This window comes from Miniopterus schreibersii (assembly GCF_964146895.1).
Source record: "Miniopterus schreibersii genome assembly, chromosome: 10".
NCBI lineage: Eukaryota > Metazoa > Chordata > Mammalia > Chiroptera > Miniopteridae > Miniopterus > Miniopterus schreibersii.
Genome location: NC_138110.1, coordinates 36,212,510 through 36,231,420, shown reverse-complemented (window position 1 = coordinate 36,231,420; position 18,911 = coordinate 36,212,510). Strand labels below are relative to the sequence as shown.

The following is an 18,911-nucleotide window of genomic DNA, read 5'->3' as shown; positions in this document are numbered from 1 at the left end:
GGGGGCTGATTACAATATAGGGTGACAAGACCATGCGGACTTAGCACAGGGACTTTTCTGCATCAGGGAAACGGCTGTCTTAGCAACTCCTGCCCTGGGTGGGAGCAGGAGCGTGGGGAGCCCCTCTCCACTAACTTGCCTGTTACTGAAGGGTTCCCCCTCCCTGTTCTCCCTGCCTCCCTCCTTCCCTTTCCTTCTTTTCCTTTCTTTCTTCTTTGGGGGTCCATTTTTAAACAAATGTTTTTCACTGTTATTGGTTGTACATCTCTATATTTTTAAAGATTTTTATCATCTGAGAATCTGAGTCAAAATAGTTGGGGACTTAGACTATAATTCTATAGTTTGGAAACAGGAAGGTACTAGATGTGTTCAGTTCTATTTTATAAATGAAAAATTTTCTCTCTTTATCACTGAAGGAAAGGGAAAGTACTGGCAATGGTCATTCGATGTTATTCCCCAAAACAGTTGCCATTTTAACAATATTATAACTTGGTCCACCCCAAAATACCTTTATTTGACATTTTAAAAATGCACTATGTGCCCTGGACTGTGTTGCTCAGTGGTTAGAGCATTGGCCCGTGCACCAAAGGGTCCTGGATTCGATTCCCATTCAAGGGCACGTACCTTGGTTGCAGGTTTGATCCCAGACCCTGGTTGGGGCACATGCGGGAGGCAACCAATCAACGTGTATCCCTTCTACTCTAAAAATCAATGAAAAAAAATATCCTCAGGTGAGGATTAATAAAAACAACAACAGCAAAAACCAATCTGTACACTTTACAGGCTCATCTAGTGTAGGTCATTATAGACTAGCTTGATTATTGCCAAACACCATTTTATTGATTTCCTTATTAAAGCATTATTTTATTTAAATAAAGGAAATATTTAATAAATAAATGCAATTTATTAAAACTTTTTATAGAGCCTTGAACAAAATAGTTACTCAAGCCTATATATTAATTAGGTAATTCATGGATAAAGAAGAATTAAAATACATAGTCTCAATGAAGGGCAAAGAATAATTGTCAAATTTGATAAATGAAAGAACCACCAGAAAATGTGAGTTAAAAAGTAAAAGGTATATTGTATAAGAGGTTCCTGTCATACCCCGGCTCACTAAAGAAACAGTTCTCTCGGCCATTCAAAGTCCCTTTCAAAAATACTTTGTAAGTTTAGCTGATTTATCTTTATGGCATTTGCACTTGAATATTTAAATCTTCCTTCAGAGGTGGTCAAATGATAATCAGAGGTTAAGTCGGGAAAACTGAGAGGTTCAAACACACTGCAATCTCTATTGGATATGAAAAGTCAAAGGCTTGGAAAAAACAGATATGAAAGCTGGAACAACTGGAAGCCTAGAGTACCACAGGTAAGGAAGAGTAGAAGGCAGTGGCTAAGAGTAGAGTCTATGGACAGACTGTCTGGATCAAATCCCACCTTACCACCTAGTAGCTCTTTTACTTTGAACATGTTTCTTCACTTATAAAATGGTGATAATATCAGTAGCTACCTCATAAAGTTTCTATGACAAATGAGTACACAGTGCAAAGTATACGTTTGGTGCAGAGCAAGTATTCAATAATTGAAAGTTATTATTATTTTTGAAATGTGGAAGATCTTATCAGTAACTTTGCAATTAATTCTCAACTATCTTTTCTGGACCAATGAAACATATTTTAAATAGTGGGCTTTATAATATTTTCCTAAACAAATTAATCAAAAATTTCCTAAATTATCCAAAGTACCCTGAAGTAAAGGGATTGCAGCAATCAACCCTGTTTTCCTATTTGTGATCGTTACTAAGGTTTGTAATACTTACTCCAGGTCTGTAGTACTTAATTTATTGTTCCTTGTTGGTGTTTTAATTAAGAATTCCCCTAGTATGGCTAGAATATATTTCTTGCTACTTAAGAAATAATGTCTAATGGGAAATTAGGCTGATAGATAAATGGGAGAACTTTATGTGATTTAGGGGAATAACATTGGTGATTGGGATTAATTGGGATGTGGGTTCCAGTTTTTGCCTTATCATTAGGTATGATTTTGGGTAATTTACTTAATCTTCTTGACTCGTGGTTTCCTCATGTTTGGAAATGAGAATGATAGTAATGTCTATCTCACAATGAGCCTTCAAAATCAAATAATTGAGAATAACATTTATACATTCTAAAGTCCCATATGTATACTTATAATTGATAATTATTCTAATCCATGCATTCTTTCTCTACCATTCTGATCCTTGGCTAATGTTCTTATCAGGGGAGTAGGAATATAGGCAATGATTTTCATCTGTTCACAGATTAACTCAATACCTCCAGATTGGAGTGTTTCTTCCATCCATCCATCCATCCATCCATCCATCCATCCATCCATCCATCCACCCACCTTGCATTTATTGAGCACTAGCCATGTACCATGCACAAAAATTACAAACATCAATGTCATGATTTCTCAGTGACTTCTGTACATGTGGGGAGGCAGCACAACTCAACTCAGCGTTTTAGGGTCCTCAGTGTCTTCTTAAACCTGAGGAGTGAAGATATAGAAAACTAAAAAGTAGTAAGAATTAATTCAGATGGCATATTGTTTTGGACATTTTCCAAGCAGGATAATTATCTAAAATCAGGCTGACATTGATCTCTCTAGCTTCCCATGCTTGTTAAAATACTTTTCTTGCTGAAATACTCATTGAGCTAAATTTCATCTAACATCTGGCCACTGTATAAATGTAGCAATGAAAACATGTCTTGTTGCCTACACATTAGATATAAATTTTAGAAATCCAATTAGTGTTTCATTTTTTCTGTGCATTTCCCTTTTATTTTTCTTTAGTGTTCGAGGCTCCTAACTGGAATTATAAGAATTCAAATAGAGAGCACACACCTATATAACAGCAAAACCAACTAGACTGAAGTATAATACTTTGTGGCATTTCCTACTGATTGTAAGATGTTCCTTAAGTTCTTTATTCATTCATGAAACAATAATTTATTGAATGAAATGTCAAGCCTAGTGCTCCATACTGAGGTTGGGGGATGCAGAATAAATAACACAAAATCTTAACCCTTAAGGAGTTTAGAACTTAGTAGGGAAGACAGACCTACACAAATAATTTTAAGAGAGGTTCATAGCCACCTGGCTCCTAAGGCATCATTTACTACTCATCTGATGGGTTGTACAACACATAAGTGATTGTCTTCAATCCTTTCCTGAGGGTCTATATAACCTCTCAAAATTGAGGAGCCCCTCAAACCAAAAACTCAAGGGAGTAAACCAGTACTCATTGTACCTATATTATCCATCTGCATAGGCAGAATCTGCCAAATGCCCTAAGGATAGATCATCTATTTGGCAATACCACCCTCATTTGAATCACAGTTGTTTGTCTTCACTTTTAGACTCACTATAATGATAACTGATATTCAATGGCCTGCTCTGCATAGATGTGGGTATTTAGAATTAAGCCCATGAAAACCCGATTTTCACTGTCTACATCAGGGCCTATCACAGTGTATACTCTCTCTTCGGGTTCTCAGAAAAGACATTTGATTACATGGATTCCACCAACATTTCATTGGGTGTTGATTATACTCAAATATCTAAACCTTCTTGATCATTCTAAAGGATGCTCCTAAGGTCTAACTTGCAAAAACTATGAATGGGTTTTCAAATATCATCAAGCACAATGCTTGCTTACCTTTTAAACCATTAAAAAGTTTATTTGCACAAGCTTAGTATTATGAGATACAACATAATTCATGGAAGTCAACCATAATGCTAATACTTTAATAAATTATTCCAAATATTAGATATTACAGTTTAAATCTCCTTAACATTAGCTCTGACATTGGAATAACATTTCAGTTAATAAATGATTGTGAATATAACCATATGTTCAGTTTATTCTTACCAGTTTATCATGAATTACAATTTCATTGTGATTTGGGTCATAAAAGTGATAAACAGTTGTTTATATATTTTCATAAATTGCCTGTTTATTTAATTAATCCTGAAGAGAATCTAAAAATATATTCCAATAGGTTCTACAAATTAAGTATACTTTTTAGCTCTTGGACTTTAACATGCATGGGTAACATTATAAAAGCTCTTAAATATAATGTTTATTGCACATGTTGTGTAACATTTATTTGATAATGTATTTTATAAACTATAGTTATTTGTGAACGTGAGCAGCCACAGGTTTTGAGCCTTGAATTAAAGGTCTTCCATGTATTTCAGAAAAATTATGAGCTTCAAAAGTTGCTGCTTTTTTGAGATGATCTGTAAATTACTACAATACCAATGCAAAGAGATAAAATTTGTGGTAAGGAACATGAGTTTTGATACACTTTCCAGATAGTAACCACATCTTCCTAATAATTTTGATGCCATAAACATATCATGAAAGATAGAATTACTATTACTATCAGGCATAAAATATTCTGAATTTGCATATTCGATAAAACTTATTATGAAAATTTAGATTGGCTTTATACTGTTTTATAAGGTGGTCTATTGAGCTCCCAATGTCATCTTCAGTTGTCACAAAGGCAATTTCTTTGTCAAAAGTTCACAACAAATGACAATAACATCAACATGTTGCAACAAAGAGCTTCGCCAGAAGTAATTTTAGCATTTGAATTTGCTACTCTCTTTTGGAATTTTCCTGTTCATTTTGGAGTTTAAACCAGTAAGTGAGTTGCCTGGTTTCAGGGCCCAAGAAGAATATTTTGTGGTATTTAAAATCAGACCTCTAGTAATTAATCAGACAGCTTAATTCCATCATCGGTTTTATTCAAATATTTCTGATCTTGTAAAATCTTCAAGACTGGGCTGCAGCTCTAGCTAGCATCTATTAACTGCATTAGGAAAATGGTCAGACGATAGAAAGTATAAGAATTCATGAAAAGCATCAAATGGCAGAAACAAAGTGTAGGAATCTTAAATTTAGGCAACTCCTTAGGTACCAGAAAATACTTCCTTCCAGGGTAAAAATGTAGGACTCTTTGAAGAAAGTGTTGTCTTCAACAATAAAAACATTCATTCAAATTCTGGACCCCAAATTATTTTTAAAAACCCCAAAAAGTTAAAAAAAGACTCTTATCCTTGGAACCCTTTGATAAAACTATATACATTTTCAGGGTAGGGACCACCTTGCAATTTGGGGGCACTTGCTGTACTTTTCCTTAGGGAAGAGCTGGTTGGCATCATTTCCTGGCTGGGTATAATTCATTTATGTCCTTCCAGTTTTTTCTCTCTGATCTCTTTTCTGTATATCTGTCAGTGGCACTCTCCTGGGAGCAGCACGAGGCACTTCATTAATAAGAAGGGATTAAAGGAAAAAGCCCTAGTCTCCTAATACACTTGGATAATTTGGAGTCATCCACAAGGCAATAGACCCCTGCTGCATAGATGTCATTAGAAAGGTACAATTTCATTACTTTTTACTGGCAGAGCCTTGAGTGAAATACAAAATATGTTGTCTCATATGCAGGAAAAAAAGTGCTAAAGCTTTCATGCCTCTAAAATAGTAGAATGCAAAAATATATTTTATGGTTTTTACATTTATATCGCCTTCCCTTAGTAGTCCTTGAAATCCTGCTCTTATTAAATATTGAGCAAAATAAAGATTAAGAGAAAATTATTCATATTCTTAAATTCCAAATGAAATGTATATATTTTTATTAACTAACACTTGTTTTGAATACCTACTATGTGCCAGGCACTCTGTTAGCTGCTGGAAAACAAAGTACGAAAACATCATTAGTGCTTTTTCTCAGCACTAACTTATTGAATACTCTAACTGGAAGTGAGTGGAAAACAAGTAAAACATATGGCTGAATAAAAATGATTATGAGCCAATAAATTGTAAGAGTGCTGGGAAAATCTGCTTAACGTGCCCTTGTTAACCTATTTTTGAACTGATATGTTTGCAAAAGATCTTTTGAGCAGAACCACCCCCGATTTTAAGTCTTTAGTGGTACATTATGCAAACATTCAAAAGGCAGGCATAAACCATCCTTAGAATTGCAACTAGTTCGCGAAGATGCTTCCCCAAGCAGGAGGCAACTGCATCTCTCACGGAGGGTGTGGTTGGCCACGTCCCTGAGAAAGGGGCCTGGGACTAGGCACCTGCTGTAAAAAAATGCCAGTGGGCTCCAGGCACAACAATGGTGCGATGACTGTCTGGGAACCTCGCACATCACTTGCCTAGCACCGAAGAAAATCAGGTTTAATAGTGGTCCATTATCTCACTGCTACACACACACAACTGCCATTAACGCGAAAAAGCGGCGCCCAGTTGGAACTGTGCGTGAGAGAAGAAAGCCCTTGATACTCAGCTATTTACAAACCATTCTTTGCTGTGATAGGATTTCGCTTTACCACTAGCTTTTGTTCAGTGAAGCTGACATTCGCAGCCCTTTGTCTAAGATAAAGGCTAGACTACACAGTTAAGATGATAGAAACTGGGGTTTCCAGAGATCATTCTACTGACATTAAGGCAAAGCGGTACAGAAAAAAACAAACAATTTTGACAAATAAATGAGTCAGTAATGAAAATACTTAAAAACGGTGTAGGGTTATGTACAATATCCTGACAAATGAAAGATTGGCCATCTAGTCAGCTTTGAATACAGGATGTTCTGATGCCTTCACCCTTTTATTTTACAACCATGTCGTTCCTCGTCTCTCATGCATTTTAATTCATTAAAATATCATTACACACATAGTGAAGATAATCGGCTAATTTCATGAGAAGGAGAGAACATGAAAGACTGGGACTGGACAGGACCCGTTTATACCTTCTAGGGTAGACAGAGCTTAATAATCAACAAAAAGTCCAGACTCACCTACTTATGTTCTTGTTATCAAAAATATGTCTCAGCTAATGTTACAAACAAATAACACCCCCAGTTTTGCCAATAAATTAAAAAAAATAAGCAAAGTGGTTAAGTGGTTAAAAGCTGAGATTGTTAACCTCATGTGGTGGATCTGAGGATGTGCACTGAAAACAGAACAACTATTTGATACCAGAATTCAGATTTCCTTTTTCCTTATGATTTTTGTATGACGGTAATTTTCTCCCCACCCCCATAAGATCTTACAAATCTGTTTGTCCTGAATCTCAATAGCTGTCTCTTATAATTTGGATGTTTTATTAGGTGGAACTAATAAATATACCGGGTTTTGGAACATTCTTTCAATTTCTGGGTTTTAGTTTCACATTATCTTGGGCATTGAGGAGGAGGAAGGAATATTATGAATTGTAGTTTGGGTTTAAAATTTGGTATTTGAAATATAAATGGAAATAATTCACTAACAATGACCCTTGTTAATATATTCTTTTGCCAAGGTAGTTTATAAATAAGGGACTGTCCATAAAAAAAAGCTTGTTATATTTCCTTTCTTGAATGTGCATGGCTCTGTGACATACTGTACTTTGACATTGATAAACTTGATTTAATGGAATAAATACGCAAATGAGGATTGACAATACCAATTTCCTGGTAGAGGAGGAATAAGCTCATAGGTTTGTTTATATTTTTTGTCAGGCAAGACTTAAGGAAATCCTGGTACACATTTTAAATTGATTATCAATAATGAGTGGCAACTACATACACTAGATACATATTTGCTTTGGGGATACTTTTAAAATATTTCTTTTTTAGATTTGGAATTCACAATGGGTTTCTTCCATTCCTCCTTGGTAAATAATGAAATACTTATTATCTAGACTGAGTAATATGACATGAAACAACAAACCTGCACATGTCTAATTTATAACAAATCTGTTTCCTTAATGGGTGGAAGGAAATCTGAGGACAGTTCTAAGGGTTCGTGTCTGCTTTCAGTGCCATCTTCTAGTCATACGGAAGACAACACTTCTCCTGATGGGTCTTTCCCCTTCTTTTCCTCACCCCGGTCAATGTCAATCACGTGCACCACTCCAGGTTTTAGAATCAAGTCCTCGGTCTCTACCTGACTCCTGTTGTCTTCCACCTCCACGTAGCTCCCTTTGGTTTGCTGAGCAGCTTTGCTGAAGGCTTCTTTAAAACGACGCTTGAGTTCAACATCTGGACAGAAGACATACTCATAAAGGCCAGCAGCAAGCACAGCTCCTATTATTGGTCCAACCCAATATATCTGGGGAAAATATGAAGTTATAGAATTTAAGTAGAGAAAAATTATTCCTTTGAATAACTGATGAATATAGAATTTAGCTGGCTTAAATTAAGAGAGGGTCATGTATGAGTCATGTATAAAAAAGAGCAGAATTGGAAAGCATATAAGAAAATGTATCAAATCCATATCAAAGATCCATATATTGTTAAATGACATTTGAACAGAAGACAAGAAAAGACTGTTTTCTTTTTTCCTTCCATTAATTACTTTCTTTCCATTTTCTGATCATGGTTAAAGTAAAGGGAGCTCCTCTTTGGTGCTAGTGCATATTAAGCAGACATAAGAATTCCTCAGCTAAAATAGAAAAAAAATAATTTCTGGAATGTACTTATCTTATTTTTTTAATATTGCCATCTCACTTTAGTTTTCTGCATAATCACGATCTTAGTACAGATTTTATCATTTGGAGCTTTAGTTATTCAGCACAGCATGATAAATGGAATCCCAGCTCCACCACTTAGCTTTAGTGTTTGCATCAGTTACTTAACTTCCTAAACCTTAATTTCCTGGTCTACAAAGTGGGGATTATAATAATACATACCTCATGAGGTATCAGGATTAAATGGAAATTGATCAAAATTGAATTAAGTACTTGTGAATACTTAATAGCTCCAAAAGCATAGTAACCTGCTCCATTCCGTGTTTCCTAGATAATTTAAAGGTGCATGTGACTAAGCTGGCTACAAGTCATCTTCAGGTATGTTACATGCTTTTCCTCTCTAAAATGTGGTGCTTTGATTTAATTAAAAGCCTCCTGATTTGTTTGTTACTCTTCTTGCAGAGCATTTACTCATCCTTATGATAGTGACTTGGAGAAAAGCCCTGGACTGAGTTTATGAATGATGTTAACTTAGGATGAGCAAGCAATTCCATAGGATTTTTAATTCAACAAATAAAAGCTTTTATTATATCACTTATGTATCTAAAATGAATTAAGTTTTGAGTTTGGGATGAACTTCAACATTTGCTTTAGAGCATATGTACGATGTAGAATATTAGACATTCATTCAACAGATTCACTTGGGCCATAAAAATCCTATTTATTGAGCGCTGTCTCTGAGCCAGCTGTATTTAGTACTTTTCTCATATCAATTCATTTAATTCTAATAATAACCTTTGAGCTAGATATTGTTATTATTTCCATTTTATCGGAAAGAAAACTGGCACTCTGAGAGGGTAAGAGACATGCTTAAGATTTAATGCTTAGCAACTAAGTGAGCTGGGATTTCAGGTCTGTCTGCATTCAAACCATGCTTTTGAGCTATTACACTGCTTTCCACTTTTCTCATTTGAAAAAAAATGCGATGAATGACTCTGGCTTAAAACACTCTCTGAAAATTAATATCAGCATCCTTATCACAAAAACTAAAGAAAATTCAAACTTTAACCTAGAGCTGAAGACATACTTAACAGGGAAACTGTTGGTGGAGTGGTTACAAGAACCAAGTTTCTTATCTTGAACATGAAAGAAACCATATGAGAGTTTACCTTCTCTATGCTCTTTCAAAGGAGCCCTTCTCTGAGTGTTTTTACTCTTTGTTCCTTTGGTAGGATCTCCTTGGATATATTCTATTCCACAAGCTACAATCCCGCAGGGAGACTAGAGACTGCCAAATAAGCACAACACGCCCCCCAACCACCTATGAACGACATCTAGCTGCATGTGCTCAAAAATAAGCAAATCTGAATTTCAAGTTGCTATTTCAAAACAAAGTCATAACATACTTCAAAGTAACTTTTTAAACCTATAAAGGAAAATAATTTTATTCTTAAAAATACAGAAAATACATAAACGTATAAAAAAGAAAACTAAATGTCATTAATATTTTGGTGTTATTTTTAGTCTGTCTATCTATCTGCAGATATACTTTAACTTAGTTCTAAATTCTATACACTATTGCTACATAATGAAAATTTACTTTCAGTAGGATTAAGTTTGTTGTAAATAATGATAAACTTTGATTTAATCAACAAGCTAAGAATTTTCTACTCTTCAAATTATCACTAGTTTACCACAACAAACAAGTAATTAATAAAAACATATTTTCATCCGCATTTTAAAGTCCTCACAAGTTAAATTAAAAGTTGTCATTGTCCTAAATTTTAATTATAAAAGAAGTTTGAATTTAATAAGTTGAACTAAAAGTTGTGTGTTTATCATAAGATATATATACTGTCCATAAAAAAATTTCCAGTTCTGTTAATGTGGCAAATTTGTTGAGACATAAATTTGGAAATATCAGTGGCAAAATGACCAATTTGATGGACAGTATTGTTGACTGAGTCTTTGCCTGTCTGTGTCCTAAATCTTGGTTTTGAACACTGACTCAAAGGTTATTTAATGGTTACTTATAAAACTCGGGATGCTTTCCTTAGAACTGAATGCACATTGCAGTGATGCAATTTCTTCTTATTTTCAATGTGCACCAAGGTTGAGTGGGGTGACTGGGTTAATAACCACTGTATGCATGAGATTAAAGCACAAGTGACATTCTCTTATAGTCATAAATTAAAAGCTGTAAAATAGCATTCACAACATATAAAAGACAATAAAAGTTAGCCCCTTTTGAGGCTGGTTTGTGTGTATTATATTGTCACTGATTATTGTAAGTTAGTGTGTGAGTGGCCTTTAAAGCTGCTACACTGTTCATTTAAGGAATTTAAATTCCTTTTTGTAAGAAACAAATGAGATAAAATCGGTTGTGATGTTTAAAAATGGGTACCACTGCTCTCCAGAAGCATTGCCAACACATTAACAAGTAGGTTAGGCACGAGACTGAAAAGTGTGCCTTTTCTGAAAGTCATTTATTTTTCCAGCTATGGTTACGGTGATAATAGCGTAAACATTTGTACCATTTATTCCTCACCATCTGCAGTTCAAATGCTTCCAACTTGCATACTATTAATTGGGCTCATGCTTTTGTAAACAAAAAAGATAAATATTTTTGCTATAGGCAGTGCTTTTAAGCATTTCATTCTTTTCTTCTTCATCGTCTTCTTTTTTGCAAGTATATTTTCTGTTATTGCCTGGAAAACTTTACTTTCAGTTATTTAAAAACCATATTCACTACACTATCCTGATTTTAACTTGTTCCACAGAGGCAACCTCCATGTACAATGCGTTCTGCTATAGTTGGTCAGATACAGTGCCCAGAGCAGTGCTTAAAAAAAAAAGGCTATTACTGAAGGCTCAGAACAGATATAAGATGAGATGTTTTGCAACAGACCTGTGCTAGTCTCTCTTGTGAAAGATGTAATAAAGTAGGGGGTCAAGGTTGGGAGGAAGTAAGAGAAACTAGTGAGCAAAATAATGGGAGGAAAAAAGAAAGAGCTCCATGGGTAACTGTCCTCAACATGATAGTTACCCAATGGTTTTCCCAGTTTCCCATGATAACTGCAGGTCCGAAGGATCGGGCAGGGTTCATGCTCGCACCAGTGTAATTGATCTATAGGGAAAAAGAAATCAACTTCAGACTTTGCTGAAACAGGTCTACTGACAGGTGTCATTCACTGAAATTTGCTACCATCTGCAATGGTAACTAACCAAGGAACCGAGAACTGTCAAGGTGTTCGCTGCCATATCAACATTTTCATTGAAAAGTTAGTAAAATAATCACCTAAAAGGGACCGACACGGCTGGATTCTAAAGAACTACAGCTGTAAAACACAACATTTTCAGGCCAACTCTAGGGTGAGAATAAATGAAATGGATCAATTATTCATATGGACTTGGAAACTTACTGCAAATAAATGTCCAATTGCAACAGAAAATCCAATTGCTAAAGCTATTGAACCAGTGACATCAGTCCGTTTGGAATCACAGCTGGCAAAAATAGTAAACACCAACTGAAATGTAATTATCAACTCCACCAGGAGACCATGACCAGCAGTGAGGTTTCCGTGAACCTAGAAAGAGAAAAATACTCCATCTGAGTTGAAGCAAGAATACATTTTCTGTGATAACATATCATTGTGAGAGGCATATTTTATCAGTGTAAAAACTGGTGGTGACATGATTTCACTTATATGTGGACTCTAAAGAACCCAAAACCAAACAAAATAGAAACAGACTCATAGATATAGAGAACAGACTGAAGATTGACAGAGGAGATGGGGATTGGGGGCTGGGTGAAAAAGGTGAAGGGATTAAGACGTATAAATTGGTAGTTTCAGAATAGTCATAGAGATGTAAATTACAGCATAGGGAATTTAGTCAACAATATCATAATAACTACATATGGTGCCAAGTGGATACTTGAAATACCAGGGGGACCACTCTGTAAAGTACACGATTATCTAACCACTATGCTGTACACCTGAAACTAATACAAAATAATATTGAATGTAAACTGTATAATTGAAAAAAAACCACCTGATGGTTGAGTCTCCTATCCCACTCCCAATTGAGTCACTGCTCCTGCCCCTCAAAAAAGAAGGAATAAATTTCCACTCATTTTGGGCCATCATAAGTAATTAATTACTCTTATAATGACCAAGTAGAAGTTTGTACTGGATTTTTTTTTCTGCAAAGGAAGCAAAATGTGCCACTGCTGTACTTAACTTATAAAAGAGTTTCTTGAGAGTTTTGTAATTTTATAAGGCAATGATTAAGTCCATTAATTAGATTAAAATTAATTAATATATATTTCAATTAAAATTTAAACTGTGTGTGTGTGTGTGTGTTTTTTTAATCAACCCCGGTGCTGAGCTAACAAATGATAGTCCTAATCAGCTAAGAACCAAGCTAGGTTCAAATGCCAATTTACTTTTTAAAGTGTGATCCTTAACATAGATCATTTAAAATTTCACAAACATGACAAGAAACAAATTGTTTCTTCAGCTAGTGAACCAGCAAATAATGGTAATAAAAACGTCTTATGCTAAATATATAGCTGGCATAGTCATTGAGATAGGAGAGTGAGAGGGAAAAACCAACACAATTTTTGTGCCTCTGAGACTCAGTAATATTCAAGTCACTCGGTAGCAAACAACGATTTCATATTGGTGCTGGCAATTTTTCCAGAATCAGTTTTCACCCTCATCAAGAATCATCAGAAATTTCCTGAGAAAAAATTAGCAATTTTAGAAAGGTCTCTCAGGCCACCAGGGTGTCATTGAGTAGAGTCTGCAAGAAGCTTGACGTCCTAGTTTGGAAAATAAGAGCTAAAGATGCTACCGTGGTGACCCCCAACCCCCCCACCACGCTGGGAGGTGTGACAAGGTAGAGAATCCCGGCTCCAAGGATGGCGCCCAGGCACTGGGCTGCGATGTAGAAGACAGACTTGGCGATGCTGATCTTCCTGGTGCACACCATGGCCACTGTCACAGCAGGGTTGATGTGGCCGCCACTGATGTGGCCGAAGCACTGCACCATAGTGGCAATGCTGAGTCCAAAGCAAAGGGAGATAAGGACCATGTCGACGGGCAGGGGCTTTTCCGCTCCACCCCAGTTGATGGTGGATCCCAAGCTTAGCAGAACAAAAATAAACATGGCCAGGAATTCCGCGGTGACCGCCTTCCAGAAAGCTTGAGTCCAGACCCCTCTGAAGGCCACCATGATGTCCTCTCTTCTGCACAAAGGTCCACACTTACTGAAAAGAAAACATCAGCATCAGAAGCTACCAGGGTTTATGAATTCAGGTGAAGACACCAGGCCTGCAAGCTTGTTCTATTGCGGGGGAGGGCCCCCCAAAAGGTTAGTTGCACACCAACAAAGAATGCTTCTGGAAAATCTCTGTAATTAATGAATTAATAGTGTCCAAAACCAATAGTCCATAGATTTATTCTAGTCTCCTCTGATTTAATTTTAGAAGATACTCCAGTTTCACTGGAAAATTATCTGAATTGTCACTAGAAAGGAAAATGTCTAAATCAAGTTCCTTAAAGAATTAAGAATAAAATATATTTACTTTGCAGCCCATCCCCTCAGAGCAAGTTTTAAGTTTCAGTGTACTTTTATATGCCATTTAGATTTTGAACATCAAGCAATAAAAGAGGGAAGTCATCTTCAGTTTTGTAGTTTAATTGCTTAAAACGGCATTCTCTCAAATGGCTCTGTAGAGGGTGGGTCCACCCTCCAGTCTCCCCCAGGGCAGATTCCGGGTTAAAGGGAGGCCTGCTAGGAAGCCTGGGATGCTGGGAGTGTGTCTTTGCAGAAGGGAAATTCCTTGGGGGAAGGGGACCTCATTGTGACAGGCAAGGGAGGTAGGAGCACCAGAGCCTTAGCAGAGACAGGGAGGCCTCTCCCCCTCCCCAGCCAGAGGGAGAAGTCTGAGGGCCTCTGAGCAGCTCTGGGGGGGAGCCTCTCAAAGGGCCAGGGCTGGGGGTGGGGCTGGGATGGGGGCAGAGAGGCCACTCCCAGGCAGTTGCCGGGCTCAGGGTCTGTGGCCAGGGGCAAACAGAGGAGCCCATGAGGTCAGACCCGCCTTCCCCCTCCCAGGCGACGGAGTCCCAGGCGACTGAGTCCCAGGCGACCGAGTCCCAGGCGACCCAGCCGCTCTCCTGGGAAAGCTGGGCCCTGGCTTCTGCGGTGCTTCTGCAGTGTTAGGGGACAGTCCTTTCTTGTGCTGGACTCTTTCTCAAACCCTGATGTTACCCCTCAGATAAACCCCAAAGGGATCCTGGAGGCGGGTGTATGCAAACAGCACCCCAGGCACCCTGCCCACCCTTCAGGGGCACCCCAAGGCGGCTCCCAGGGAGGCAGAGCTTTGGAGGGCGAGTGTGCAAAGGGGGTGGGGCAAGGGGCTGTGGGGTCCTGAAAGCCCAAGTCTGCGAAGAAAGCGGTTTTTCTCCGGTGTCGTCCTGATGGCCTTCTCTTCTGCTTGGCCCTAGAAGACAGCGTGGAGTGCCTCTACCTCGGGGAGCTTCTGTGTGCTGGGGTCGGGGAGGGGGGTGAGGGAGGGTGGGAGCAGAAAGACAGCCTTTGAGAAGGAAGACTCTTCCTCTGATCTATTTTCTTCTTACTGTCTGCAGATCTTTGGAGCTGGGAAGGGATGGGGTTTGGGGATATGCATGCCAGCTGCTCATACTGGAAAGAAATGACTAGGATTCCCCTTGGGGGGCAAGTACCCCATTTCTCCATTATCCTTTGCCTGTGACAGCAACAGAGTGAAGGAGTAAGGAGAGCATTTAGCATAGGAGACTCTAATCACAGGGGACTATAAACAGTCAGGCAAGAGAGCCATTTCTTTTAACAGGTGAGAGTTATTGCAGCCTACTCCTTCATATATTACTGAGAGTGAGGCCCCCACTTATCACTCAGTGTCCCCAGGAGCCTTGGTTCTGGATGGGCAGTGGGAAAATGCTGCGCCAAAAAGGCCCGGGGACGCTCCCTCTCCCTTGACCTTTAGGGCTCAACTCAGCCTCTGCTTTGACATGGGGCTTTCCTTCAGACTAGGAAAGAGAAACCCATTTTGTGCCCAAGCCCAGGTGGCTCCAGAAGGGGAGGGAATAGCCAGCTCTGTCCCAAGAGTCCGCTGCCCAATGAACTCCTCTAAGTGAATCATGTAATTACAAAAACCCCAGATGGGAGGACAGACAGTGACATCACACTCCCTAGAGGAAGAGAAAATAAAGAGACAAAAACAGCACTTGGAACGGGGCAGGGAAAGTGCCCTGGGAGAGACATTAAAAATATTCCAAAGGGAGAGAACTCAAACAACTCACAAATTGAAAACGAAGTGATGAGGGTGGCTTCTGAACTCACCAGAAGCCCACGGCTGCCGCCGGGATGACAAGGGGGCAAGGTGCTACCACGGGTGCTGGTCGTCTGTGGCCGGATTTAGTGGGAAAAAGGAAGCTGACAGAGCAGAAATCTAAGGACCGGGCAGGCAGGAAGCGCAGGTCCCTTTTCACCGGGAGCACGGATCACCGGGAGAGGCGGGCCCTGGGAAAAGGCCGCCTCCCTGCTACACCCCTTAGTCCCTCACTTTCCCCAGCTCCCTGAGTTCTCCTCCCTGCTCAGCCTCTCGGCATCTGCCTCTCCGGGGACCTAAGTTAAGAAACTTAGTTGCTCTTTCAGCTTCAAATTTTCATCAGCAAAAAAACACCTCACAAAAACCAAACAGATAAGAGTGCATTTAGCTTTTTTTTTTTTTTTTTTTAACCCACAAAATCTGATCTCCTTCCAGGGCAAAGTGACCAGCCTCAGTGGGCTGTGAACCCCCCAGTTTCCTGGCACCACATACATACCTGTGGCCTTAGAAATGCTCACCCCGGCGGCACTCCTAGCCTCCTGCTGTTATCATCAATGTTTCCCGAGTGTTCACACTCACTGGAAATGGATCAACACCATTTGTTTTGCTTCTTTTGCCCCGGAACAAAGGGGGCTTGTTAATGTGCCCGGGTCCTACTGAAAGGGACACATTTCTTTCTAGCTGAACACCCAGCAGGATTCACTCCTGGACGGCTGAGCTCCTGAGTAATTTTTCTGATGAAAAATACTGCAGATAGATTTACCTCCATAGGGTCATTTTCCTGTGCTTTCACAGGTCTCCAGCATAAGGAGCATTTTGCAACAAAGCATCCCTTTTCTTCGACCTTCTCTGTGCCTCTCTTACGAATATGCTCAGTACTCAGACCTGAAGAACCACCCACCTGCCCTATAGTTTTCTCCTAGATTCTGCCAGAGAAGGCACAGATCTCCGTAATAAAAGTCAGAGTTTCATCTTTTGGCTCTGAACATTGTTCCCTTAAGGCAAAGAAGGACTTACCCCCACCGCCTTGCTGCGGGTCTGTCACTCATGCCTTCCCTGGCCAGAGTGCGGCTCTCATTGCCTGCCCGCAGCTCCCAGTGTGCTGGGAGTCAGATTACGGCCACTTGTCTGATTGGGTTTTTGGAGTCTAGGGGTGGAAAGATTCTGCCCCATGTGGCAATCGCTAAGTTATATTTGAACTTGAAATAACTTTTCTCTACCTGATCACTATGGACACCAGAGCACTTCAGGAACACAAAATGCTTACGTTATGTTTCTTTAGCTGGCAATCTTTGAATATGAGGATTTCCCCAAATCTTTATCTGAGTTCTCCCTACCACAAAGAATTGCTGAGGATTTGTCTTGTTTGGTTGTGTGTTGTAGTTGAAACTGGGCAACTATGAAAACACGGATTTGCAATGTCCAGCAGTTGAGATGAATTGAGAGGCTGCATTGCATTAATTTTTTAGTGGCAAAATATCCAGTGGCTTTTATTTGAAGTTTTTGATCTGAGAAGCAGCATTTTAAGCACAATAGATAACCACAGGTCTGTTTGTAGCCTGGACAGCACTGATATGGATAATAGGAAATAAGGCTTCTCCAGGATGCTTTACCTGATTGTTATATTAATAATAATTGTTGGGTGGGGACAAAATTATTGAGAACTGTAAGTAAATTTAATTTCTAGAAACCTAAGGACAGGACTGACTACATCATTTGTGAGGCCCCAGGGCAACATGAATGCAGGACTCCTTGTTCAAAAACTACTAAGAATTTCAAGATTGCAATAGCAGGACATTAAAAAAAAGTGTGAGATCCTTCTAAAAATGCGGCCCCATGCTATCACACAGTTTGCATGCCCATGAAGGCATCTCCGACTAGAGAGTTTGCTGAGCTCTGTCAGGTCTGAGAATTAGTTGCCTGCATAGCTATCTTAACAGTTTTTCTTTAAACAGACCTCAGGTGCTAAGAATTGGACTAATCATTATCCTTGGTTTATGAGAGTCTGTCATCATTGACACATATATGGCTCTCCTATTTTATAATAGTTAATTACTTAGTTTTTAATAATACAATGAACATTTATAAACTTCTGCTCAACCCAACAGTGAGATACTCACATCCTTCTACGGCTCTTCCCCACCCCTGCCCCGCCTCTTCCTCTGATTTCAGATCAGAGTATTTTTCAGAATGAAGTGTGGGAAGGGAGACATACAGAAGAGAGAGGAACAAAACTGTCATGCTTTCACATCACAGTTACGCTTTTTTGTTTCCTTGTCTCATTTGGGCACTTGAGACTTGGAAATGGGTGAAAAGCTCTCATTAGAAAGAGGAATTTGAGTTTTGAGAGTGAATTTCAGGGGAGCACATAACGAAGATCTAATTTACATTTTTAAGAGAGTGGCTGCACACGGAGGAAGGCTCGTCAGGGTTTCAGCCTTCTTAAAATATGCTCCCTGAAAGTCAGAATAAATTCTGATGAGAGGGCAAGGGTGATTTATGTGAATTCACAGAGAACACTTAAAACATTTTATGTTGATTCTTAAAGCTGTTTACTATTCAGATTTTAGAATGAGATTTTTTTAAAGGTGCAAAATGTTTTGTTTTGTTTTTAATTTGAAAACTTTGACTTTCTAGGCAGATATGCTAGATGTAATTGCTCTGACTCTAAGAACACTGAATCAGAAGTATTTGTGAGGCCGGTGAAAGCAAGGACCGGTGCTGCTGTGTTTAGGTTCTTCCTCGTGAGTGAAGCCTGTGGTCTTATCCGGACCCACAAAGTGTGGTGCTCCCTAGGGCTGCTGGTTGTTGGGGGATCTTTTCTCAGGTCCGCTCTTTGCCAGTTGCCCTAGGCTCATTAGCATTCTCGCCATGGCCATGGCAGTTCCCGTCACCATTTTACAAAGTGCCAGCAAAACTCGGTTACCACAGTTTCTCAGACCCTTTCCCTTTCTTCTGGCTGGCCGATCACTGCCCTGGTAGAATGTGTTGAAAGGCCAGTTCCTAAGGGATGGCGGCTTCCATCAGGGCAAG

At 39.0% G+C, this 18,911-nt stretch overlaps 1 protein-coding gene across 9 annotated transcripts; it reads right to left on the bottom strand.

The window, feature by feature from the left end:
- Positions 1–217: 217 nt before the first annotated feature.
- On the bottom strand, positions 218–17,056 carry AQP4 (aquaporin 4). Of its 9 annotated transcripts, none has more exons than XM_081148576.1 (6): positions 16,896–17,056; positions 13,361–13,775; positions 11,926–12,090; positions 11,550–11,630; positions 7,981–8,145; positions 218–2,526 (listed from the first exon to the last, which is right to left on the bottom strand). In XM_081148576.1, the coding sequence occupies exons 1-6, from the start codon at positions 16,925–16,927 to the stop codon at positions 2,521–2,523; spliced, it is 864 nt and encodes a 287-aa protein (XP_081004702.1). In that variant the 5' UTR covers positions 16,928–17,056; the 3' UTR covers positions 218–2,520. The 9 variants fall into 9 exon arrangements, with proteins under 9 accessions (XP_081004702.1, XP_081004706.1, XP_081004705.1 ...); XM_081148579.1 differs by lacking the exon at positions 16,896–17,056 and adding an exon at positions 16,375–16,456 and having other exon boundaries at positions 887–2,526; XM_081148578.1 differs by lacking the exon at positions 16,896–17,056 and adding an exon at positions 15,890–16,033 and having other exon boundaries at positions 887–2,526.
- Between the last annotated feature and the right edge of the window lie 1,855 nt (positions 17,057–18,911).

What these genes read in the sequence shown, in the direction of transcription:
- AQP4 (XM_081148572.1), bottom strand. Translation starts at nt 16,927, where the DNA reads ATGAGTGACAGACCCGCAGCAAGGCGGTGGGG. An exon ending in GGGGGTTGGGGGTCACCACG is followed by an intron (nt 12,091 to 13,360) that starts GTAGCATCTTTA and finishes TTCTCTTTCTAG; the next exon opens with GTTCACGGAAACCTCACTGC. An exon ending in GAAACTGGGAAAACCATTGG is followed by an intron (nt 8,146 to 11,549) that starts GTAACTATCATG and finishes TATTTTCCCCAG; the next exon opens with ATATATTGGGTTGGACCAAT.